Genomic DNA, 27,993 nt, shown 5'->3' on the forward strand with positions numbered 1-27,993 from the left:
CCATCATTGATGTTAAGAAAGGACACATATCTCTGAATGTGGATGATTTGGTCATGAACTTTGAGATGGACAAGCTGAGAAGGGTTCCCACTATTGATGGTCAGACATTTTCTATGAAAATTGCTTCTGATGATGATCTGCTCATAGAACTTCATGAAGACGTTACTGCTGGGTATGTCAAAGAGTTGGAGACTGTTGAGAAAGTGAGCAAGCAAGCTGTTAAGCTTGAGGATTGGAGTGGGGATCATCTAATCAGTACTAGAGACTATGATGAGGTTCTGATCCATGACAAGTCGCTGGTAGATGATGTTTTTATAATGGAAACACGGATTGATGAGGAAAGCTGCAGAATCGTTGAAAAAACACAAGTTGCAGGCCAAGCATTGCATCGATCGACACACCTTCCAGAATCAGTTCAGACTTGACCACAACCACAAATTCTCGAGTTGGTTCCTTAGCTGCAAGTCCTAGACCAGTTATAAAGCTGAAATCTCACAATTCCACAGTCCAGAACCCACAGGTAAGGCCAAGGTATGCATCTCCCTCTCCCAAACCTTTTCCTATCATCAATAAGAATTTCAAAGGTACAAAAATTGTTTTGCAGTTAACCAAGCCACGAGATTATCGTAGAGCGCTTGTTTCTTCTGTTGATGATTTTGCAGGACATAAAAGAAAGCCACCCATACCTAAGTCCCGCCCTGGTCCTGTTCCTCATGTCCTTTGTAGACCTCATTCATCTACTGCCTACACACCACCTTGGATGAAGAGGACATTCTCTCGGAAGCATTTACTGCCATGTTCTGATCCACCGGATGCTTGAGATCCGACACAGTCAAGCTAATGACTGAAAACAAGCGCTTAGTGGGAGGCAACCCACTGTTAGGTTTTTTTTTTTCTTTTTCCTTTTTCTTTTGAATTATTTTTATTTTATTTTATTTTATTCGCCAATCTCTTACTTGATAGCACTGGGGACAGTGTTGTTTAAGTCTGGGAGAGGCAGTTACTAACTACGTTTTTGTTTTTGAGAGTCAGAAAAAAATGGTTTTATTAAGTCAAATTTTTGTTGGGAACTATGATTTTTCTTTTTAGTGTATTGCCTTGGTTGATTAATGCTGCAGATTGAATCCACAAATCCGACTAATGAAAAATCCAATGGCTGACCAGTGAACTAGAGACATCCAAATTTCCAACAGAATCCACAAAAGCCTGAGGTAATTTCTGCGCTATTCTTTTTACCTCATCAAGGAGATTGATGTTCATAGAGCTTGACTTCTTGTTCATACCTGACAAGTAAGATTTCAGAAAAGAAAAAATTTTGGTACTCCTCTCCCTTATTTAAGTTTGAAAGATTTTTCCTGAGAGCTTTGTTTAAAAAAAAAAAAGAGAATAAAAGATGAGATGATTTTGATCAGTTTAGAGGGATATGTAAATTACATGTGACCCCATTATTCGCCTATACCTTTGATAAAAAAAAAATAATAAAGCAAAGCTCAAAGGAAGATAAAATAGATTAAGTCTGGGGAAGAGAAAGAGTACCACATGTGGTAAAAGATATGTTTTGCTTGTTATGGTATTGTACGGGAATGAGTCTAGAAGGTTCTTGATATTGATCAAATTGATAAGACCCACCGATGAAGGCTTAATGGAGGAAGTAGTGGAATTTGGTTTGAATTTGGGATGCTATGAAAGTCAATGGAGAATTACATGGTGGTTCGATTTGGATTTATCTGCTAAGCATGTGGATTAAGGTTTGGATGATCATGGCATTACTTTAAAAAGAAAATGAGTTCCTGCGTTTTCAAACCTCTTTCACAAGGCTAAGTTTATATTTTGCTTGAGGGCAAGCAAAGGTTAAGTCTGGGGAAGTTGATATATCATGGTTTTTAGGTGTTTTAGGCATGATATAAGTCTTATTTATAGTGTTTTTTTGGTATTTTTAGAGTCTTTTGAGTCTTTATAGGATTTAACATGGATGAGATCATAATAAAGCTAAATAGGAGGATTTGGAGTATAATCAAGCATTGAGGCTGAGCTACGAAGTTGGGAGACTAGATCAAGAGTAAGCATCGATCGATGCTTCATATGTGTCGATCAATGCATAGCCAAAGACGAAATCAGAAGTTTTTCCACAAGTTTTGAAGATTTACAAAGCTGCCCCAAAGTTTTCCATATTTGCATCATTAGTCCCTAGACGTGTTTTAGGAATATAAATAGAATTTTTATGGTCATTGTTTAGACCTAAGCTTTATTTTTCCCTGCAACTTTTGAGAGCAAAACCCTGAGAGATTTTTAGAGAGCTTTTGGAGAGAAGAATGAAGACTCCTTCAGAGAAGATTCAGAACTCCTTTACTTCTTCCTTTAATCTCTTAATGCTATTTATTCAGAAGATGTTTTGCTTTTCATTGATTATGTATGAGTAGATATGCTTGTTAGGTTTAGGGTTTCTCATTAGGGATTTCATGGATTATTAGATCTGTTTATTTAAGATTCATTATCTTTCTTGTTCTTCACCATAGGGTTTTTTTAATCTAGATCTTTGAGTAGTCATCTGGATTTAGATCTTAGGATTATTGATTGATATGAGAATATAATTGATTTTCCTGACAAAAACCTTTGGTGAGCAAAATTACTTCTTGCAAAGAGATTTAATTTAGTAATTTTGTGAACTTATCTAAACTTGATTTTATTGCTGGTTTTTAACTTGAATTTTGCAAAGAGATTTAGATTTTCTAGTTTTAAAATTTAGATAATATTTGTAGTGAGAACTGATTTATTTTACAATTGTGTTTAGAGTTCAAGAACAGTGCTTAATTGTTGAATAATGCATGTTTAATTAATTGATCTGATTTTCCATGATTTTCTGAGAATTTTCCTAAGCCTAGCGTTTATTCCTATTGATTTACAACTCTTTTATTTTCTGTTTTTACATTGCTATTTAAATTACAATTTTGGTTTAGCATAATTAAAGATTATTAAATCTATTGTGTGAATCTAGAGTTCTTGTGGATTCGATCCCTAAGTAGTACAATTGATCTATTAATTTGAGAAAATAGCTATAGGATAAATTTGAGCATATCAAAATAGAAAAATATATTGGAAATGCTCTAAGCCAGACGTTTAGGCTGAGTCCGATACCTTTCTCTTCCTTTATATCATTTCAGGTTTGGCCAATGTTCTTTATACCATTTCAGGTTTGGCCAATGTTCTTTATACCATTAAATATATAGACACACATGTCTTTTGATGTATAATTATATACAAGTAGGAAGAAATACAACTTAACGTGGAAATTTCGAAGAGGTAGGCCAATGGGGTTCGAGGATAGTTGTTAAGGTATATATGCCCATGAAAAAACGAAAAGTGGTTAGTGTCGGTTTATATATTATTTGGTTGAACTAGATGCCTTCAATAATGGATAAAACAACGTTTAATCTAAGTCCCATCTCTGTTGCGCAATGGTCTTTTCAACCGTATTGATGGAAACTGCGTCCAATGCTTGCAAAATTTGAAGAGTTATATCTAAACGCGGACTACTAGAATTTTCCGGATGGCCTTAGGCTTCGGTCCATTTACTTTATGAAGACTTTACACATAAAGGTTTCAATATTTTCCTATTAGTTTGAGACATTGTTAAAAAAAATTACGCAATATAACCACAATCTTTGGTTGTGATTGATAACCACTTTACAAAGTGATACAAATATACAGTTTTAAAGTTTATCAATCATAAAATTTTTATTTTTAGTTTTTTTTGTATAATTTTGATGTACGTTTTTTCTTACAGCTTTGCACTATTCCGTAATAGTTTTTTTTCCAGCTATACAGAAAATCTGTAAGCTTTGTATATGTTACTAATCGTGATTGGTGGTAGAGAAGAATAGAAGATTGGTCTGTTCTGTTGTCGAGAAAATTGGGTGAGGAAGAAGATGTTGGTTGGTTTTGTAGGTAATTAATTGTAATTGGGTTAAAATCGATTTTTTCTTTTGGTTTACTATTCTTTTGTTGGTTAAGATTTAATTGGTACATAATAAACCGATTCAAAACCATGTTTGTGGGGATTCAAAACCATGTTTGTGGAGATTAAAATATAGTAATACTATTTTAGGGAAATATAGATATCTAACTTTTGATCGAGGGAAAAATAGGTTTTAAACGTTTTGCTTGGAGACATATCGATTGAGGTAAAAGTTTGTGCTCTATCTAGCCGGATATGATAGTGCTTGGGGGGAAATATATCGCCAGCCCGTTACATGACTAAAGTACTACATCAGCCTTGTTTATTTTTTTCTGCAAACAAACTTTACGAAACTGCACAGTTTGTTGGTCTATTTAGCAGTATCTACCATTGTTAACAAGTTAGGACCTAAAAAAAGCATGGCAGGTTTATAAAATAAAGAAGGGAATGGATAGAAAAAGCTATAAGTATGCAAAAGTACGTGTAAATACATATTAACTAGGTAATAACCCGCGGAAAACCGAGAGCTGAACTTTTCTTTTGATGAAAATTTGTAATAATTTATTTTGTTATTATGTTATTTATAATGGTTTGTGATTAAAAATTTGGTTTGCATTTATTAAAATTTTTGTATTTTATAAATATTTGTTGAAAATCTGTCAATAAAACATCTGCATTGTGAATAAAATTTATTAAACCTTTTGTCAATTAAACGCAATTTTTGATATAGTTGTGAAGTAAGTAAAAAGATATAAATAACATGTAAAAAGAGCAACTAAATATAGCTAGTGAAGGTTCTGAAAAACCTCTTTGAAAAAACATTCATTGTTTTTCCTTTTGTGGCTTTCCTTTTTTGTATATAATAATCACCTTCAAGCATTGAATATATTTAAATCTCAACTTAGGGGGGGTTATTGGTTTAGGATTTAGAAAGAATTTGAATGATTTTAAAAGTTATGTAAAATATGTTGTTATTCAATCAAGACTTTTTAAAACTCTTTAAAAATTTGGTGTTATTGGTTGTGGATTTGTAAAAAGTTATCTAAAATCTTGATAAATCTAGTGTTATTGGATTAAGAGTCTTATAAAGTCATTAAAAGTTTTATGTTATTCAATTAAAACAAAAGAATCATGGATTGTTAATGAATTCAAATTTTGTGTTATTGGTTTAGGATTTTATAACATTTCCTTCATAACAAAAGTCATGAAAACTCTTTCATCAAATAGAAAGATTTTGAAAGATTTTATGAAATATTTTACAAGATTAGGAAACACAAATCAGCAAGATTTAAAATAACTTCCTAAACAATCTCTTATAGAATCCTTCATTTTTACTTTCTAATTTTCTATGATTTAAAAAATCAGCAAGATTTTTAAAAACACAAAGTCATTAAAACTCTTTCTAAATCCTAAACCAATACCTCCCCCTTAGTTTTATTTTCCTAAAAAACTGGCTAAAAGAAAAATATAACTTTTTTAAATAGATAAGATACTATATCTATATCTTTTTTTTTGTTTATTAATTTTTAAAATCTAAGCAAACTGTTATATATTTTATTTGATTAGATTTTTGATAAAAATTTTATCCTGTGCTGGAAATTGTTTTGATAAAATTTGTGGTTATATAGATTTTATTCGATTAGATTTTTTTGAAAGACGAATTAGTTTTTATTCTATTAGATTTTTTTTTTTTTTACTTTTCTACAATTTTATTTATTTTATGTGTTCCCAATTTTCTTTTTAATTAATTATATTTATTTACTTAATTAATTAATCTTAATTAAGTTTTTCTAATGGCATTTTTAATGTAATTTTTTACACATTATAATGTATATACCACGTCAGCTTAGTTTCATATTTGTACTTCTCAATTAATATAGTAGGATAAAAAATTTGACTTTATTCTAATAATGGAAATATGACCGCTTATTCTACTAAAATTATAAAATTATAATCATCATTTTACCAAATTTTTATAGATATATATTATTTATGATATCGAACATAAATATTGTGTGTATATATATACATTATATATATAATGATAAATGATTATAAGCTTGACTAGAGATTGTTAGGTCATCTTTATAGGGAGAACATGAGGGGTGTTCTTAGCCCATTAAAATTATAAATATAAGGAATAGTGGTAGAAGAACACTAAGATCAGTTCTTGATGTAGAACTGATCTTGGCTCAGTTCTAAGCTGACGTGGCAAGCTGTGAATGGATACAATCTTTAACAAACAATTTTTCACAAATTAAAATTTGGACATTAAACTATGTATTAATTAAAAAAATGTTTGTGTGCTTTAATTAAGTAATATGTTTGTTTTTTTTTTCTTTAATTTTTTTTTGTTTCATAAAAATTTAGTATTGTATTTTGAATTTTAGTAAAAGTTTTATAAGTTTGCAATTTAAATGTTATTTTATAAGTTTTTATAATTGTAATATGTTTAAGAATATTATATTATTAAATCTTTTGATCTTAAACATGTTCTCCCAATAACTAACTTTTTAACAAAAGATCTTAACTACTGATCTTTCATTATTTTCATAATATACCCCCATTATGTGCGGAATAAATTAATTAAAAAAATTATTATGAGTAATATTATAATTATTGAATTAATATCTATTTGTGTCAAACATAATATGTAATTAAAGTATTTTTTAATTCAAATTTTCGTTTATTTCATTTAAAATACATCTCACTCGTTAAAATATTTGAACGTGAAAAAATGTTAATGTAGTCGAAAAAATATTAATAAAATGTTACTATTTATGACAACATGTCTTTTGTGTGGTTTAAAAACCAATTTATTGAAACAGGACAAATGATTAGATAACAAAAATATATGAAAAAATTTGGACTTTCTAAGAAGTGTAATATGAATTTACATAAAATGTAAAGATATGACTATTAAGTTCAAATTTATCTTTTAATTTGTTAATTTTTTTGTTACATTCATTTATCTTTTAGTGTTTAGGAAAAAAAATTTGTATATTATTTGATGAATAACTAATTTTACGAATAAAATTAGATATTATATTTTAAAAGTACACGTTAACAAAATATAAGTACACATAAAAAAAGAGAAATTTAACAACATTTATTATTATTATTTTTTGGTTAAACATATAATGGCATGTATTGTAAATAGTATTACCAAATGGTGATAAATTGCTAAAAAGTATCTGGAGCTCTCCAGCGATGACACCTCAGCATTTTTCTCAAAATGCTTCCCTATTAATATATAGGGGATTTACTCTAAGAATACCCAAAATAGTTCCCCCTATAAAGATGCCCTTAGATCATTTCCATGGATAGAGATAAAGTATCTAACAAAAAAAAATGAAAATGTTGAGGAAAGACTAAAAGAGAGAGAGAGAGAGATAATGTCTCAAAATAGACTTTGTGAAAAACTCTCTAGACCTCCTCTCACTATTATGTCATCATTTGATTAATTTATTTATTTTTTTTTAAATAGAAAATTTAATTATATAAATTCTTATATTGAAATATTATTAAATTAAATGTGAGAACCTCATTTGTAGAATATCACTGATGGTAGTGCTCTTTGATGGCGCTTCTAAATGCTACATACAAAGTAATCCCAAAAAAAAAAAGATATAAGAGTATATCCAACTGGACCTTTTAAGGAGAATTCAGAATTCTTAAGTTTTGTCTAATTAAAATTAAATCAAAAATAGTTATATTAGTAAGAGGTACCTCTTAATTATGAGGTTTTAAAGACCATAAAAATTGTGGACGTGTTCAATAATTGTTGGGTGATATTTTTAATATATAAAAAAAAGTCATCGATTATCTTTTTTTCTTCCTCATCTCTCTCTTTCTCGACGAAAAGATTGCAAAGTCAGAAGCTATTTTCTCAAAAATCGATTGCAAGCAGAGGAGAATGATGTAATTTCTCTGTTAACTCATCATCTCCACCAATAGTAGATCTCAATGGCGAATTGATTTTTTTCTGGGTTATCGTTGATCTGGATTCGTTTGATTGTTTGAATTATACTGGATGGTATCTGACAATCCCGACTCAATATGTCTTCTTTGTCTTCATCAAAGCTTTGATGTCTGATCCAATAGTGAGTCTGTTTTGATTGAAGTTCGGACTGTTGAAAACAATAGAACTTGGAAAGGGACTAACTTTGGTTTTGGTGTTGTATCTATCATGTAGATGGAGAATATGGTACACTTTCTCGCTGAATTGGGAATGATGCATTACGACACCTTGATGTTCTTTCCATTCATGCTTGCTGCTTCAGCTATTTACACATCAAGATGCTCTATGATTCTGTTTTTGAATTCTTATTCAAGTTCTTTTCACTTGTCTCTTGTATTTACTTTGTTCCAAACTTCCAATACACCAAATTTCTTACACTTCAAACATCATATACCAAACTTTATTTTCAAAAAGAACTAATTCTTGTGGCAATTGAGATTTTAGATCAAGCGGCAACTGATAAATTATTGTGGGACGAAGCCAAATCTTATTCAGTGAGCAATCTGCTCCCTCCACCCTTAGTGGGGGTGAAAGATTCTTCTATCCGTTGTCAGGTTGATGGTTCATGGAAAGGAACGGACCCTTTTCAGGGTCTGGGTTGGTGGTGCTGCAATGGTGAAGATTACACGCTTCTGTTGGGAGCTCGGAGTCTCAAACGAGGTCTTACTCCCCTACACACAGAATTACAAGCACTGATCTGGGCAATGAAGTCCTTAATGGCGGCTGGAGTTGTTTGTCAGGCCTTCGAAACGGATTGTGCAGAGCTCGTTGCGATGGTGCAGTCACCTGATGATTGGCCTGCTTTTTCAAATTTATTGGAGGATTTCTCGCAGCTCCGTTCATTTTACCCATCCTTCTCCCTAGTCAAGATTTCCCGCGACATCAACGCAAGAGCAGATTGTCTTGCTCGGTCTTCAAGATCTTTACTTTCTGAATCGTTTTTTGTGAACTCTTATCCTCCTGTTTGGACAACCAATTTTGGAGTTCTTTTTTAATTTATTAATGTTTGGTTGAAAAAAAAAAACTAATTCTTAAAAGCTCTTAATGAGGTTAACATTGGAGAAAGTAGAAATTAAGAATGCCTAATAAGTTCCTACACTTTTAAATCTGCTAAATTTATGTTTAAAATATTCGTAAGAACTCTTCATAGAAATATTACGATTGGTGATGGTCTATGAGTTATGTAGGAGCATCCTCATTAAACAACCTTTAATGGATGTCTTAACTTTAAAAAAATATTAAATTTAATATTATTTTAATTTAAATACAATCACTAAGTTTGTATTATTATTCTGGGAAAAATGTGGAAAGCATAAACTTTCGAGAACTCATAAATTTTTTGTTGATGGAAAGATTGGGTTAAGTATTCTATTAGAATTTATGTCACTTACAAAACTACGTTTTTTAATTTTTAAAAAAATTAATATAATTCTGAGAATTAAACCGGATGCCTCATTTATACATCAACTATACACAACCAACTGAGCTAATAAATTTTATTAAAGATAATTCAAACGTACATAGTTATATGGGAGTTTGGAGATTCTTAGGGCATGTCCATTGGACATATCTGATGCAGGATCTGAAGAATAAAAGATAAAAATAAATGAGAAAAAGGTGGAGAGATAAGAAAACTGTGTCTCTGCCAAAAGCTATTAGGGCATCTCCATTGGGGGATTTAGCAAGACTCTTATTGCAACTGTAATTAAAAATAAATCAGAATTGACGGAATATATAAGATCCAACTCTTATTTAGTAAGCTTAGAGCAAGTTTATTGGGAGGTTTATATAAGGGGAGTTCTTAAATTTTTTATAAATTAATTGGATACTGTTTGGAATATAAGAACCCATGATAATTTTAATTAAGATTCTTAAAAGTTCTTATTTTATAAAAAGTACACAATATATTCTTAAAAAAATTTAAGAGTCTCAAAATTAAAGACTACCAATGGACTTGCCCTTAAGACACTGTATCTACATCTGTCAACATACTTCTCAATTGACTCTGTGAAGAAACATGAAAATAAAAACATTAACAGCAAAGGTAAAATTAAGAGTATATATATAGCAAACATCAACGACAACAACAAACAAAAACCTTCATTGAGCTGTTTCTCGTTAAGCCTCTCTCTGTACTCAAAAAATTCCTGTTTCTTCTGCATATTCAATTGAATCCGTAGAGACACCTCCTTTGGAGAACAAATTAACACTCAAATCAAAGACCAAAGAGAATCAAAACAGAACACAGAAGATTTATTTGATTAAGAATCTGAGAAACTTACCTTGTGATTCCAATTGAGTCAATCTCTTCCGATTATTTCAACTCCAACTTGAAATCGTATCCATCTCCAAATCTCTGACTCGATTTTGTCTATCACCAAAGTAATCCACCGAGTTAATCGCCTTCGCTAATCATCTCCAGATCCTTCGATTCAAACCCTTCCTCTGATTCAAGTATCCTTCGATTCCAAACCCTTCTTCTGATTCCAAATTTCTTTGTCGGGTATTGAATCGCGAGAGAAAGAGAGAGAGAGGAAAAGAAATCGAGTGAGGATTTTTTTTTGTTTTTTTTTGTTTTATTTAGTTCGACCAACAAGAGTAAGACATGTAGCGTCTCCTAGACCATGATTCGGTATATTATATAAGGGGCTCTCTTAAGTTTTTTTTTTACTTTTGATTTATTTTTTTGAATCAAAAACCTTTAAACTCCTCTAAGAGCTTACCGATAAACATGACCTTAGGAATCGTCTCTTATTGTGTACGTGTCAGCATATAGCTGATTTGGTTTTTCATATAAAAACAAGATTTTTTTTTTCCCTTCTTGAATCATAACAAAACCGAGAGATCTTTTTGACCAAATCGGAACCTTGCAATCGGAGAAACCGATCTCCAATCGGAGATTTTGATTAATCAATCAAAACGACATATCGAAGCTTCTGATTAATCGACGAGTCTATGCATATTCAAAGATCTGTTAAGCTGAATTTATGGCTTCTCAGTACTGCAGTCTATGTCAAAGAGATTATAAAGTTATGTTTTTTCAACTTATATTTTTTTCAAAAATAAGAACTCCAATTAGAGTTCTACCATTGGAGATGATAATTTTAATTAAGATTCTTAAAAGTTCTTATTTTATAAAAAGTACACAATATATTCTTAAAAAAATTTAAGAGTCTCAAAATTAAAGACTACCAATGGACTTGCCCTTAAGACACTGTATCTACAGCTGTCAACGTTTTATTGGTTGAGTAAAGAAAAAAAGAATAAAGAATTAAATTAAAATAAAAATATTATTTTTTAACTCTTTTGACACTCAAATGTCAGTATAACCGATGTAATTGCTCTTACCGGATTTTGGTTTCATCTCCGCCGGGGCTTTCTTGGCTTTTGATTCTTCTTATGCATTGTGGTTTCGTCTTCTTGAGATCTAATGACTGCATTGTGATTTTAAATTCTTTAGGTTTCAGCAAATTGTTAGCTTATCTAGAAAAATTCCCACATTATAATGTTAGGTTTTTGGCGATTTGTGTCGTAAAGGTCATATGATCATCAAATAAAATCACTTCTTTTTTGGGGTTAAAAGTCCCCTAGTTGGTTTTGGTAAGATACTGAAACATATCCATCACACACATTACATCTTATACATTTTTATTACTTGAGATACATAATCATTACTTTCTTAATTGAATCAGCAGAGTAATTAGGTGGAGTCCTAGAGTCCCTTACTCCCCCACCCGATCTTTCGGTTGTTGCCGACCCACCAATTCTCAGTAGCCTTCACGGCCACTACTGTACGGCCTCCACTACTGTCATGGTTGGGGTTCATGTACACATGATGTGGTGGAACCTGGGGAGCCATAAACATGTCATGGTGCTTCATTCCTTGCCTGTTGTACTGCTGCATCCCAATCCCGCCATGGTACTTCATGCCATTTGCATTGTACTGCTGGATATCATGCCCGCCCTCGTGTTGCATCTCATGCCTGCCTCGGTGCTGCATCCCGTGCTTGTTATGGTGCTGAACCGCTTGCCCGTTATGGTTCTTCATACCCTGTATGTCATGATGTTGCATTCCATGCTCGCTATAGTGTTGAACCCCGTGCCCAATTTTGTGTTTTATCCCTTGCATCTCGTGCTCGCTATGGTGCTGAACCTCGTGCCCGCTTTGGTGTTTCATCCCCTGCATGCCGTGGTGCTGCATCCCATGCTCGCTATGGTGCTGAATCCTGTGCCCGTTTTGGTGCTTCATCCCCTGCATGTTGTGGTTCTGCATCTCGTGTTCGCTATGGTGCTGAACCCCGTGCTCACTTTGGTGTTGAACCCCTTGCCCGCTTTGCTGCTTCATCCCTTGCATCTCATGGTGCTGTATTTCGTGCTTGTTGTGGTGCTGAACGCCATGCTCGCTTTTGTGCTTCCTCCCCTGCATTTCGTGGTGCTGCATCCCCTGCTCGCTATGGTGCTGAACCCCATGCCCGCTTTGGTGTTTCATCCCTTGCATCTCGTGGTGTTGTATCTCTTGCTCGTTATGGTTCTGAACCCCGTGCTTGCTTTGGTGCTTCATCCCTTGCATCTCGTGGTGTTGCATCCCATGCTCGTTATGGTGCTGAACCCCGTGCCCGCTATGGCACTGAACCCCGTGTCCGCTTTGGTGCTTCATCCCCAGCATCTCGTGGTGCTGCATCCCATGCTCGCTATGGTTCTGAACTCCATGCCCGCTTTGATTCTTTATTCCATGCATGTCGTGGTGCTGCATCCCATGCTCGTTATGGTGTTTAACCCCGTGCCCGCTTTGATGCTTCATCCCTTGTATCTGGTGGTGCTGCACTTCGTGTTCGCCATGGTGTTGGACCTCGTGCCCACCATGGTGCTTCCCATACCCACTCTGGTATATTTCTTCATGCTGCCCCTGCCATCCATTATCCATCTTTCCTATCTTTGCTATCTTTCCCTACAAAATGATCATCTACCAAATTAAAATAAAATAACAAACAGTTTAATATGCAAACATAAATTGTGTACAAAATGATCATCTACCAATCTTTTGTATTTTTGTTAATGTAGGAAACAAAATCTCAAACGTTTCTGAAAATCAGCGTTAAACCATCGTGGTCCCATGGTAGGTCGAAGCCATGGTTTCCTTTGCCTATGCTCTCGACTAGGTGTGAGAATTGGTGTACTTGCATATAATATACGACTATAAAACTGCGTATATATATATATATATATATATATATATATATATATATATTTCAAGTGTATTAATATATGAATCAGAATCAATAGTTTAACTTTATTGAAACTTTAGCATAAAATCTGAGGACTTTTATTATAAAAAAAAAAAAGTTCAGGACTTTCACATAGTTTAAGACACTTTAGAAACATATATTATAAATAACAGCACATAATATAGATTGTAAGGTCGAAACACCAAAAGAGAAACTTACGTTGTGAGGAGATGGGGGCATGATCAAGTTGCGATGAGGTGACTGTTGGTTGTACTGGTGGTTATTGCTAGTGTAGTGGCTCTGGTTGCTCTCAAAGAACTCCTCCACGTCTGAGTCTTCTTCATCGCAGACAGACATGTGAGACATGGGTGGACGGCCATGGTTGGCAGGAAGCCTTATGCGGTGGTCGTAGCGGGCTTGACGGTCAAAGTAGCCTCCTTCTGACTCCACATGAGCCACAAACTCCTCGCGCTCCTCGAACCCGTAGCCACGGCCGCTCCCGTAACCCTTGTGGCCGTATCCCTGCAGCCCGAACTCAGCGATCCGTCCAAGAAGCTTATCAAGCATTTTATCTTTATATATGTGCTTGACTATGTTTTTCTTTAATGAGGATAAGTGATTAACCTCTTTCAGCCCTTTCTATATTTATACAATTCTTATTGTGCTATTGTAGTCTAGTGTTCTTTTAAATTAGTGTTTTATGTGATTCCATTTGGCTTGATTTGAATCTTATTCTCTTTCCTACCACCACCACCACCAAACCGAAGTTGAGTGGACATATTTGTTCTGATTCCGTTCTTTTTAATTAATGACAATCCAATTCACCTGGAAATTCGAATTCTTATTTGACTCAAATATTGACGGAGGTATAATAGTAAAACTAAAAATTTATACTTCTGTTTTAAGGCTTTGATTTTGATTTTATTATGTTTTTATATAAAATTTGTTTGGGGCAAAATTGTTATTCTTTATCGTATCACTTAATTTTAGGGAAAATTTGCAAACATTCCTATTATATATATATATATATATAGTTTATTTTCGCTGATATGAATATTGATTAATAAAATCTTTCAGGTGTTTCTATATACACTTTCATTGTAGTGAAATAGTCTACTGTTCATTTAAGTTAGTGTTTGATATGATTCCCGTTGGGGATTATATTCTTATTATCATGGTATGATCATCTGAATCTTATTTCTTTTATCTACCACCACCATACCGAAAGTTGAATTGACATGTTTGTTCTAATTATATTCGTCTTTTTAATTATTGATCAGCCCCATTAGCTTGGAAAATTCCAGTCCCAAATTAACTAAATTTTGATGAAACTGGAAGTTAAACTTAGTCTAGTTCTACCTATTTTTTTGATAACTCATGTGATCTTAAAGGTTTTCTATCCCCGAACACTAATCTTGGAGTCTGGAGAAACATGTTAAATTGTTCGAACCCTCGTGGCCAATACTAGTTCTACCGATTAAGGGTATATATTGATTTTATATCATTCGAGTTAAAGTTTTCATTCATATATGGAGACGAAAATTTGTGTAACTTAGTTTTTTGTTCTTTGGACCCGACTAAGTCTTTAGGTCTATGGACATAGACACTTTCTACTTGTACTCCCAAACGCTAGATAACGTGGGTAACATGAGTAACATGGCCATATATGGAGAACACTTTATGAAGGTCAGATGGACTAAAGATGTCAAAGCTCACTTTAGACAGAACCACAAGGATCTTCTTCCCAACAATTTGACAGTAGCATAATGTGGGTATCTTCTGAAATCTAAAGTTTTCTTAGGAAGAAACCAATGACGAGAAACGATAGAAACGATAGAAACATACTCTCAACGTTTGAGATTAATCTCATGCGTTTTGAAACGATAGAAACATACTCTCAACGTCATTGACAAAGCTAGACTCTACCTTCTTCTGGAGAGAAGATGAAACCCATTGAAATTATCTATTAGTTCAGCATCTTAATTTCGCATATGTCCTTACATATATACTCTAACAAGTAACAACCATAGGACATGTAACATGTTATAATGTTATATACTCTCATCGTTATATATATATATATACATATATATATGTATGTACCTTCGTTAATTTTCTTTGATATGGATAAGTGATTTAATAAATCTTTCAGGTGTTTCTATATATGTACACAATTCGTGTATTATAGTCGAGTGTTCATTTAAGTTAAGGGAAAATTATAAATAAAGGAGCTTTTTCCAAAAATTTGGTCATCTACACTTTTTTTTCAAGATTGTCAATTGTGACTAAAATGCTCCTACTAATAGAAATAGTGAAGTTTTGAAAAATTTGAACCAATAAACAAACAGAAAACCTATGTTAGTATACAACTGTTAAAAAAAAAATTTGAAAAAAAAATGTTTTGGGTGTCAAAAATCAGTTTGTAAATTGCTGATTTCTGGTCTAAATTGTTTAGAATAGACTTTCTACGATTTTTTCTCTTTCTGAAACATTTAGATTGTTCATTCTACAATTTGTACATGTTCTAAGAAGTTTAGACGAAAAATTTGTTCTAAAAATTTCAGAACCTGAATTTTGTATGTTCTACAAAATTAAAAATATGTATTCTACGTTTTTCTTCATTCTACATCAATTCAGAATTCGTTTTCTACGTTTTACCCTATATACTAAAAGAAGTAGAAGATATATCATAGAAATTTTTAGAATTTGTAATCTGTAAACCTTAGAATACCCTAAAATAGAAAGAAAATAAATTAAATAAGGAAAGTGAATAATTTTAAATATTTTTTAAATATTCTTAATTTATGGTTAAGATTTCGTAATTATTGTTTAGATTTGTTCTAATACATTATAGAATGCGTATTCTAAATTATTTAGAAGATAAACAAATAAAGAAAAATTAACATTATATCTTAACGTGATCGATCACCATCTCTTCCACCTTCCACAAAACCTTTCACTTACCTGTTCATGATGCAAATCTATGTTACTTGTGGTGTATGGACACTGGATGCCAAGAAAGAGTGGAGATTTATTGATGATGAAGAAAAACGTGCTAGACTACTGACTTTGCAACCCACTACATCTCTTGAAGAGTTGAAGGTTATGGTTTCAGAAGACTATGAAATAGAGCAAAATATGTTTGATGTGGAATTCAGTTATCTACCCACAGAGGTTAAAGTTGATTGTCCTCCTGTTGTTGTGACAAATGATAGAGGTATGAAAAATTTTCTTGCATATCTGAAAAAGATAAAACATGATTCGGTTGTGTGTTACTTTCAAAAGAGTAGTTGATGAAGGTGATAAGAGTAAAATCCAGTTCGATCTGAATAAGTTCCCAGTTGATAGTAGCGATGATTGTAATGTGGAAGTTGATGTGGGAAAATCAGTAGGTGTTATTTCAAGGAATTCACCAATGCCGACTAATGATGTATTAGAAAAGCATACTGATGCTAATCTTGTTGATGCTGCTGGTTTTAAGTTGGAAGATTCAATGGTAACAAAGGGTGAATATTTCAGTAGTAAGGAAGCTTTACAGGCTACTTTGGAAATGTATGCAATGAAATATAACTGCGACTACAGGATTACAAAATCTGATAAGAGATGGTGGTGTATACGCTGCATTGATAGTGTTTGTAACTGGCGTCTCCGGGCTGAGTGTTTAATTAGAAGCGTCTACATATTTCAAAATCAACAAGTTTGTGGGTAACCATACATGTGCCCCTTCAAAAAAAACTCATTTTGTAGGACTCTATCTGCAAGAACAATTGGACATCTCATTAAGCAAAGCTATGAGGGTGTGAAGGAAGGTCCTAAACGGAATGATATAGTTAATATTATTCGTTCAAGGTACGGCTGCGAGCTAACATATCACCAAGCTTGGGAGTCTCGGGAGTATGCAGTTAACGAAGTTAGAGGAATTCCTGAGAAAAGTTATGCTAAGATTCCAAAATACTTGCACATGCTACAAGAAGCGAATCATGGTACGTTCACGAATTATGAAATTGACTTTGAGGGAAGATTCAAAAATCTATTTATTTCTTTTGGTCAATCAACAAGAGGGTTCTACAAGTCAATGCGGAAAGTGATAGTAGTTGATGGTACATTTTTGAAGAATAAATACAAAGGGGTTCTCCTAGTTGCTACAGCTGTAGATGGTAACTCCAATTTGTATCCAATCGCATTTGGAATTGCTTATTCTGAGAATGATTGTTCATGGGAGTGGTTTTTTATGCAACTTAAGATGGTTATAGCTGATGAAGAAGGTTTATCATTTGTGTCAGATAGAGCTACATCGATTGCTAAATCAATTGGAAACATCTATCCATTGGCTAAACATGGTATTTGCATCCACCACTTAGTAATGTGATAACATATCAGAAGGGCAGAGGTGTCGCTGGTAAGGTTGCAAAAGCATCAAAAGCTTATAGAGTTGCTGAGTTTGAGAACGAGTTTGGGCGAATTAATAATATTAGTCCTGCTATTGGAAGTTATCTAGAGGAAGCCGATGTGACAAAATGGGCTCGCTGTCATTTTCCGGGTTATAGGTATGATATTAACACCAACAATGCAGCTGAATCAATCAATGCTGCTTTGAGGACACCCAGAGAGTATCCAATAATTCCTTTGTTAGACAGCATCAGAGAAATGATGACACGTTGGTTTTATGAGAGTAGAGAGTTAAGTGCAAAGCATAAAGATCCTTTAACTGTTGAGGTGGAGAAAAAGATTTCAAGAAGAATAGTGAAAGGTAAATTCATGAACGGTTATTTGATGAGCAGATCGCAGATCCAGGTTAAAGGTAATGGAGTAGACTACATTGTTGACTTAGAAAGAAGGACTTGTTCATGTGGAAAGTTCAGCATCCAAAAACTCCCTTGTAGACATGCTATAAAAGAAGCTTTTGATATAGGCAAGGATCTATATCCTTATGCTGATGATGTGTATACCACTACTGCATGGAGATCGCAATATGAGGAAAATGTTAATCCAATAGGTGTTCCTGAAGAAGAATGGCGAGTCCCACAGCATGTTGAAGATGCAAAAGTTCGACCACCTGAAACAAGAAGACATCCAGGACGGTGAAGAAAAAGAAGATATGAATCCGCTGAAGACAAGATAAAATCATCACAAAACTCACAAGGGTCAAAGAGACATAAGTGTGCGCGGTGTGGCAAAGACGGGCATAACAGAATGACTTGTGATATCGTGATATAACAATGGTTAGTGCATCAACTTAAGATTCCTGTTTTTGAATTTTTGATTTCATTTATATTTACGGTACTCGTTATGTTTCAGGTAGCTTCTGGGTTGTGTTTCACGGCAGCTGCTTTGTGATGAATGATGGTGTTCGATGGTTTTTATTTTCGACTAATAGACTCATTTGTTTTGAAATTCGTGGGTTTTGTTTCATGGCAGCACCTTTGTGATGAATGATGGTGTTTATTTTCGATTAGTAGACTCATTTGTTTTGAAATTCGTTGATGGTGTTGATTTAAGACTAATAAAATACTCATGTGTTTTGAAGTTCCTTGCTGGTGTTTTCTTTCAATCAAACTTTCACTCATGTGTTTTGAAATTCCTTGTTTGAGTTTTCTTTCAATCAAACTTTCATTAAAACCAGAGTACAAAAAACAAGACTAACAAAAAGTGTTAAGCATAACAACAAAATACAGAAAGCAAAGACGTCATATCATCTTCTTATAAAGCCACGCCATTGAAACTGCCAATACGACTAGTACACAAATCCTCTGCTTGTTCGACTTCTCCATACTCTCTTTTGCAACCATTAGCTCTTGCCTGATGATCTCAATCATATGCTTCTCCATCTTTTCTTCCATCTCCTTCACCATCTCCTTTTGGAGCTCCACATTGTTTGGTACCATCTTTTTTAGATCCTCTAAGAGTTGTTTTTGTTTGCTTTCAACCATCCTAATCTCCTCTAGTACAGCATCATCAACCCAACGGAACATGTGTTTCTCCTTTTTCTCCTAAAATCATTGTTTGGATAACAATATTTAATAAATTTCAACTATTGTGATGAATAACGACAAATAAAAGTAAATTACCTTCACACCAACAACACATCTGTAAAATCTTCTACAGAGATTATCTTCCGTCTTTGAGGTGTAGGTTCTAATCTCTCCACCACACCAGCATCTACACGGAACTCCAACCTGAGAACTTCTGGACGGTAACCCTGACGAACCAGCCGAAGAACGTTGGCTCATGGCTCCTATCAGTTTTTACGATGAAGAAGAAGAAAGTATCGGGAAAGAAGAATAAGAGAGTATTGGAGAAGATCAAGTATTGGAAAAGAAGATCCCTAATTTTATTTTTTTCCTTAAATATTAAAATTAAAAACCAGGTCATCGGTATGCTTACATCAGGTCATCGGTATGTTTAAATCGTGTATGTTTTTGTGTTCTTATGCTTATGAGGTTATGTTATTGAGTCTCATATTAGTCAGTCCTAAAGCAAATATACATCAAGGATTAATACTAATGACTCTTATATTAGTCTAACAAGCAAAAGCATCAAAAACCATCATTTACAAAACAATCATAAAGACACTTAAAAATTAGCCAAGGTCTACAAACTCAGCCGCATACACTGGACGCACATAAGTTTTCATTCGTTCCACTAGCACAGGATCCTTTGCTGTTGACCATAGATCGACTGCCAACTTCAAACGAGCACGCTTGATGTTTTCATCAACAATCAACTCATAAGATAGACCATGCATGTGACACTCGATATACTTCAGGGCATAAACTCCACAATCACAACTTGACTTATTTAATTTAGGTGGCATACAAACCGGGATGATCTCGTATGGAGTCAACAAGGGAGCTTTTCCATCAACCTTTTTGTGAATCTCCTTCACGAGACGAGGGATGACATTAGCGAATGGCTCAACGTGTCTTCTGTTTTGGTATTGGTTGCAGTCGAAGACTTCAATTGTTCTAAGACTGAAGTTAATGCAAACTGAGATCCAGTGATTACCGTTAATGAAGACCGGTGCATAAATTCTGTCCAAATCTACAGCCCAACTTTTTCCTGTCTTTCCATGAGATGGCAGTTCACCTTTGGCATACTCTAACAAGAGGTGATTCCAAGTGTGGGTTCGTCCTGTCGATCTAAACTGATTGTAGTCGGCCTTGACGTGCTCGCTAAACTGACAATTCATGAAACCTACACGATCCAACTCTAGGCGGCCTAAAGATGTATGCTCCCGAAAAATATACATCGTTGCATCCATTTCCTGTAAATATTTAAAGACTTAAGTTTGTCATACTTTAAGAATATAAAATATAATATTTCAAAAGATTGACACGTACCTCGTTTCCAAGCCATTTGCCACCCATCATGACTCGCTCAAACAATTCTCGATCAAGTAAAGTTGGACCCAGTTGAATGCTTCTGTAAAAGTAAAACAATTGTAAGATTACAAAAAAAAAATTGATAAATCATAACATGTATATAAAAATATTTGAATCACGTACTCGTAGTGGATCCTACTCCACTCTTCAAAAGCATTCCATAGATCATCAGAAACAAAAGTCAACACCGCATCCGGTTCATCTTTACCCGCGTCTTTGGGACTCAGTGTAGGATCAAATCCGGACACAACAGACTTTTGAGATAAGTGTCCTACTGTGTTCTTTAGATAGTCTTGTGTATCTACATTGAGGTCTATCAACAGATTATCTAAATCAAACAGTTCAGCCTGTCAAGAAAAACAAAAAATTATGAAAGGCTTTAGTTAAAGTTACAACACTTAAAAATTATGACACATAAGTTTACAACACATAAGTTACAACACATAAATTATGTTTACAACATACACATACAAACAAGGATACAAGAAAAAGGAAAGACCACACAACATATTACAATCGAACAAGGCTTTGAGCTACTTCTTACGTACCGAAGTTTTGGGCTTCACTCGTGATGGACTAGGATCCACTACTGGTGGCTTAGGATCCACTACTGCTGGCTTAGGATCCACTGCTGCTGGTCTGGATATCAAGGCCTTGATATCTGATACATCTTTCTCCAAAGTTAGCAATCGTTCTCCAAAGGTCTCTGTGAAGCTCTTGAAAGAAGAGTCAATCAACTCCTTAAAGAACCGCTTCATATCATCTCCACAAGAACAATGTGAAGTTGATGCTCTCTGATTTAAGACCATTCTTTTCCGTGTCTCTGCTCCATGGTCAACTAGCTTCTTCTTCCTCTTCTTCAAGCTAGACACTTCTGGGATATCAGCTTGCTTCTGACCACTCTCCTCTCCAACCGAAACTTCATTGTCCCCTCCAACAGTCTGAGATTGTTCCACACCAGCATCCTCAATGTTATCATCTTCCACACCATATCCTTCGACACTCTCCCAAATATGATCTCCAAAATCATAGTCAGATCTGATCAAAGCTTCCAAGTTGTCCACTTCACAATCTTCAATTTCATCACCCCTCAAAAATTCAATGGACTCCAATATATCAAAGTTTCCAGTGGAGGAAATGCATGAATAAACAACATCCTGACAAAACAAAAACAAAGAAACCAATTCAAAAAAAAACTCAATGTATTCGAATTTAAACTTAAAAGAAAAAAGAAGAAGTCAACTGACCTTGTGTCCAATTGATTTCTCTAAAAGGAGGAGCTCATCATATGATACTTTAGCAGCACCTTTCCAATTAGAGATTCGGCTAAGTGTAATCTCTGTGTCAATCTTCTCTCCCATAAGTTGTCCAATAAGAGGAATGGCTTCCATAACCCAAACTTGAAGAGCATATGAGAAACCATTGAGGATGTAACTAATGGGGTTCTTCAGTTTCTTTCTTGCTTCCACTATAGAGCTAACTAAATGGTCAAAAGCTACAAGACCCCAAGGATAAGTCCTAACCTTCTCTAGATCCATGACCAGCTTGATGTATGAATGTGGTATAGCTTTCTTCTCATCCTTAGCCACTACCAACCCAGCAATCACACAAACATACACAAACCGAATTCTATCTTCTTGTTTTCTCCATGATGGAGCTGCTTCAAGGTGGGTCTTCATCAAGTTTTGAATGGTAATGATACCACCTCTCTTCAACAATTTGCTCCAAAACCCATTATCATCTGTCCAACTCTCTGAATCATGACTGAAATCGGCTGAGTACTTAAGACCAGTAACTGCATTGAATTCTTGCATTGAGAATCTAAGCGGCTTCTTACCAAACACAAACCACAGCTCATGTCTTCTCTTAGTCACCAACTGCCTACACATGATGCTGTGTATCAACCGAGCTGAGTACCCAAGACCATTCTCATACAATGCAAATACAGATGCGAAAACTGGATCACCCTTCACAATCTCATACTCTTCTGGTAATGCCTTCTTGATTTTGTGTAGGATTGACATTCAACAAGTATTATTTATCTGCCCAACTTGTGGCTCGCTTCCATCTTCCATAAGCCGTTTAGGGTACTTCTTTTCCATTCCTGCCGAGAAAAGTAAAAAATGAATTAGTATAAATTAGCCAAAACTGAAATAAATCAACAAAGATATGAGACTTCAATTTTGCAAAACAAAAAAAAAACAGATTACTAAAAGTATGATTTATAAGTCCATAGAACCAATAGAGTCAATCCATAAGCCCAATAGAACCAATAGAGTCAAACACTAAAGATTACTAAAGCTATGATTTAAGAAGAAAAAAAATCTGTTTATGTTTATTAATCATTTAGATGCAACATACGCAAAAAGGAAGCAAACCGTGAGATGATGCTTACTCAATTTCTTGAGATAGTGTATTTGTGTAAATATAATGCTTATAAGGTCAACAAACAAGATATAATTTCTACCAAACAAGCATTTAGTTTAAGAAAATACAAATTACTAAAGATATGATTTAAGAACAAAAAAACTTTGTTTATTAATCATTTAGATGCAACACATGATTTTAAAAACAAAAACATTTGGAAAAAGGAACCAAACCGTGATTCCAGATATATGAAACCCAAAAAATAATTCACAGTTGAATAAAATGATTCACAAGTAACATACACAAACCTTTTTTATCTGGCATAAATGAAAACTAAGACTACTAATCATTTAGATGCAAATAGGAACTTGAAATAAAAAAAAAAAAAAAGAACAAACGAGATAGGATTTAAAAAAAAAAAATCACGGTTCTTACTTGTATCAGAATCTGATGGTGCTTTTGTTGAGGACATTGACAAAAGCTCCTTATGATCCAATTCTGCTCTTAGCCAAGGTCAATCTCTGACAAATATAATTGACTGCAAAGAGAATATAAAGAGGGTCATGACTGATATAGAGATGCAGTCAATAAATCCATATGATTAATGCAAACTTTCTCAAACACAGCTAAAATCAAGAGATGTATGCAAACTTTTTAACTAAATGATGATAAAAACAAAACAACGTTACAATCTGTTGCTGCTACAAGTGTGGACACGCTTCAATCAACACCCTAATCACTCATATCTAAGCTCATATCACCCTACTTAGAATCAAACAAACTAAGAAAAAGAAGAAACGAAGAACTTTATATGAAAAAGAGATTTATGCAAACTTTTTCACTAACCTTATCGTTCAAAAAAAGTGTTCACAAATGTTTCGATCATCACTCTTGTTCTTGTTAACTAGCTTTATCGATCTTGTTTCCATCAACCCTGGTACACAATTTTCACTTTAAAGTCAATAGAAAACAAAAAATAATAATCCACATGCAAAAAAAAATCAAGAATTATATGGTCAATATGCTAAACGGAACTAAAACTATGATGTTCTATAAAAAAACTTTGATGTTCATTTGAATTCTGGATTGAAATAGAGATTACAAAAGAATAAAAGTTAAAAATTACGAAAACAATTCCACAATTAAACATACCAAATTCGATAAACATGGAGTCATGATTAAGAGAAATCCAAACTGAAAATTTGATAATTTACTTATCATTAGACAATTCTAGATTGAAATCGAGATTAAACAAGGACAAAATTTAAACATGCAAAAAAAAAACACAAATTAACTTACCCAATTCGATCGACAAGGAGCAATGGAGAAGAGAAATTCAACCGGATTGACCTTGAGATAGTGAAGAGGAGACCACCAAAACGACTAAGAAGCAGATGGATAGAAGGCGGAAGACAGTGAAGATGGATAGACGGCGGAAGACGGTGAAGAAATCAAATCGGCGGAAGATGGTGAAGATGGAGAGAGATGGTGACGATGGAGAAAGACGACGGTGAGATGGTCAAGATGGAGAGAGACGACGGTGAGATGGTGACGATGGTGAGAGACGACGGTGAGATGGTGCCGACGAGATAGTGACGATGGTGAGATACGGCGGAAGGGTTTGTCGCGATTAGCCCTTTTGGGAAAAAAAATTAACCTTAATTGGTTTCCAATCGATCAATTTCCCTTATTTGTCAAAACCCAAAACACAACAATTTAGGTCCACTCGATGAAGCCCAAAAAACCGATTAATTGATGTTTTTTAATTTCAGGAGACAAAAAATCAACAAAATATATCTGAAAAAACAATTAAGGGCATAATTGACTAATTTTATATCATAAAACCTATTTAACCAAACTTTTGAAAAAAAAGTGTAGATGACCAAATTTTTGGAAAAAGCTCCTTGATTTATAATTTTCCCTTAAGTTAATGTTTGGTATGATTCCCTTTGGAGATTAGTCCTAATATCATGGTATATATGATCTGAATCTTATTCTCGTTTCTACCGAAAGTTTAATAGACATGCATTTATTCTAGTTCCGTTGGTCTTTTTATTGAAGATCAGTCCCATTCACCTTGGGGAAATTCCAATTCCGAATAGACTGAATATTTATGGAAGCATAGTAATGAAACTAGAAACTAAACCTAGTCTAGCAGTATGTAACGGGTTTATTTTAATTTTATTTGAGTTAAATTTTTTCATTCATATTAATTTGGATATATTTGGACGAAGGCTCATTATGCAAAAAAAAAACCTTTTGTTTTGTTCTTTGGACCCGACTAAAAGTGTTTAGGTCTAATCTTGTAGACAAAGTCAGTTGCAGTTGTACTCCCCAAACGCTAAAACATCACTAAACTTCCACCATTATTATTTCTCTTGGAAAAACTCCAATTAAACCTACACGAAAATTGCCCACCTAAATATCTGAATGATTGTACACTATCAAACAACAAATTCCCATGCTTAAAACACCATGATGATTGTTGATGCCAAGATCGGTCACTGTTTGGTGGAAAAGGTATCGAGATTCTCTTTAAAAATATAAGCTGAGACTCGTGTGTTACAAGAAGATGGACGATCCAAGTGGTTCGTCCAATTTTATCTAATCGACGAGTCAGCCGTCAACTTGATATCGCTTTCTGTAACCGTTTCTTCTCCTTCCTTTGCTCCCTCTTTGAAGGTGTTGTACGTCCGTATTTATAGGATACAGTGTCGGTTCGTCCATTGAAACGACTGAAATACCCCTGTTCACAATCCAATGATCTTTCAGTTTTTAACAAATGTTCATGGGCCGGGCCTTGTGTTGGGAGTGAGAATCAACCCCCAACAGAGATTATCGTCAAGCCTTATGGTGAAACTCTTGTTTCCAAAGGTCCCATATGGCGTAGCCCAAACTAGAGAGGGTTTTGCAGAGCCTACATGCTCTCTAAGAAACCATACCCAACGAACCGTCAAAAAGAGATATGTCGTATGTTTTTACTCCAAAAGAGTTACCGGCAGAAGGCCCAATCGCGAGATTTAACCCAAGAAAAAAACTAATTTGGGTAAGAAGACGTCATACCCAAATTATATAAAACTAATTTGAAAAACTAGTTTGGCCCAATCGCGAGATTTAAAAACTAATTTGGCATGTAGATTTAAAACCCCCCCCAAGTTATATATACTCTCTCTGTTTCACAAAAAGTGTCATTTTGATATATTTAACATAAATTAAAAAAACATTAAAATATACATATATGCTTTTATTTAATAATTGTAAAATAGGTTAACATAGTTATAGATTAAAGGTAAAATTGGAAAATTTAATATAAAATATGAATTGGAAATATAAAATAATGCATTAAAAATATAAAATGACACTCTTAGTGAAACAAAAATAAAACTCTAAAATGACACTCTGTGTAAAATAGAAGGAGTATAAGAAAAAATTGCAGCATGGTGGAGACTGCGACCGACCATAACATCACGTTCCCCAAAAGAAGTCGACCACACCAGAAAATAGTTATTGGCTGGACGGCCTTGGTTGGATGGACGACCTTGGTTGGCTGGGCGGCCTTAGTTTGCTGGGAGCCCATGGTTGGCCTGAAGCCTCATGTGGTGGTCATTGTTGGAGATGTGATGAGAGGAGAACACCTTAGTGTTTAGGAAATAATATATTGACTCTCATAATCATAAGCTTAGGTTATATGTTTATATAGTAAGATGATTTCCTAAACTAAGATATAATTAATATCTCTTTACATATATATATATATATAATAAATATTACAATATCTCATATTAACTAGAGGATCTTCTAAGTCCTTCTACACGCCCCCTCAATCTCAAGGTGGTAATGGAGAAGCGATGGAAGTTACGGCTTGAGATTGAAGAAACATTGACATGCATGAAGTATGGAGTGGTTGTGAAGTAACCATGGATGTCGGAGATGAAACTTGAGTCTGTCCCAGCGGACAGAAATATATATGGACCATACGGTGATGGTGGTTAGGGAGATGACACGGTGAAGTCCTTACATGTGATGAACCATAATTTTGAGATGAAGGTGAAACATATGGCTATTTTTTTTTCTTCTAAAGATTCACTATGGTTTGATTCAGAACCTCATCAGAAGCTTGAATGATGAAAACAATTTTTTTTATTAAAAAAAAAAAAATCAAAAGTTATTCGGTTTGATTTAGAGGCTTAAAATAAGCTTGAATGAGAAAAGCACTTTTGGCTTGAAAACAAAAAACACCTTGGTGTTTAGGAAATAATATATTAACTCTCATAATCATAAGCTTAGGTTACATAGGTTTATATAGTAAGATGATTTCCTAAACTAAGATATAATTAACATCTTTTAATATATATATATATATATATATATATATATAATAAATATTACAAAATCTCATTTTAACTAGAGGATCTTATAGATTCTTCTACTGTCACAGTCACTTCCTTTCATCTTTGTGTTGTTGCTGCTGATGTTTTATTCGTGTTGTTGCCACTAATCTTTTTATCCGTGTTGTTGCCACTGATTTTTTTTTATCATTCTTGTCATTTCCAAACCCTGCGGGGAACCCGTAGATCCCTCCAACTACCCACACATTGATTGGCTTTGAACGATACGAAGGGTCCAATCTGTAACGCCCTGACCCTAAAGTTCCTTACCAATTTAAACCATGTCTGATTCTAACTTAGGGCCAATTAACTTTTCACTTGTTCATTCGAAGATATGCGCATGCGGTTAAGTAAAGCAGGCCAAATATAAGCATAAATGTGCAATCAAATTCAAGATGAGGTTCTAGCTAATACATCATTCCAAAGCCACCATCCTCTCCCTTCCTTGCCTTCGTCAAACGAGCTGGTCAGCCACTTAGGTTTAGATCCTCAGACCTTTCCTTTCCTGCATCCAAAAAGAACAAGTAAGCAAACAAATTTGGTTAATGGAGCAGTCATCCCGTCTCACTAGGCTCAGTTCAATAATCCCAATCAAACATTGGGTCTAATTCAATCAAGTCACGCAAGTTAAATAAACTCATAGGATAGTTGTCCA

General features: G+C 34.1%; 2 protein-coding genes and 1 pseudogene across 2 annotated transcripts; all 3 read right to left on the reverse strand.

Moving 5' to 3' along the window:
• Positions 1-11,519: 11,519 nt before the first annotated feature.
• LOC104787810 (uncharacterized) lies at positions 11,520-13,872 on the reverse strand. The gene is made up of 2 exons (XM_010513453.3): positions 13,421-13,872; positions 11,520-12,924 (listed from the first exon to the last, which is right to left on the reverse strand). The coding sequence occupies exons 1-2, from the start codon at positions 13,766-13,768 to the stop codon at positions 11,689-11,691; spliced, it is 1,584 nt and encodes a 527-aa protein (XP_010511755.2). The 5' UTR covers positions 13,769-13,872; the 3' UTR covers positions 11,520-11,688.
• A 5,016-nt stretch (positions 13,873-18,888) lies between these two features.
• Positions 18,889-19,431, reverse strand: LOC104789681 (uncharacterized protein At4g04775 pseudogene; annotated as a pseudogene).
• A 350-nt stretch (positions 19,432-19,781) lies between these two features.
• LOC147944772 (uncharacterized) lies at positions 19,782-22,682 on the reverse strand. The gene is made up of 5 exons (XM_087512714.1): positions 21,831-22,682; positions 21,132-21,740; positions 20,707-20,930; positions 20,542-20,623; positions 19,782-20,465 (listed from the first exon to the last, which is right to left on the reverse strand). Exons 1-5 carry the CDS (start codon positions 22,605-22,607, stop codon positions 19,782-19,784), a joined length of 2,376 nt encoding a protein of 791 aa, XP_087368840.1. The 5' UTR covers positions 22,608-22,682.
• Between the last annotated feature and the right edge of the window lie 5,311 nt (positions 22,683-27,993).

Source organism: Camelina sativa, chromosome 5, assembly GCF_030686135.1.
Source record: "Camelina sativa cultivar CO46 ecotype springtype chromosome 5, ASM3068613v1".
NCBI classification, from domain to species: domain Eukaryota; kingdom Viridiplantae; phylum Streptophyta; class Magnoliopsida; order Brassicales; family Brassicaceae; genus Camelina; species Camelina sativa.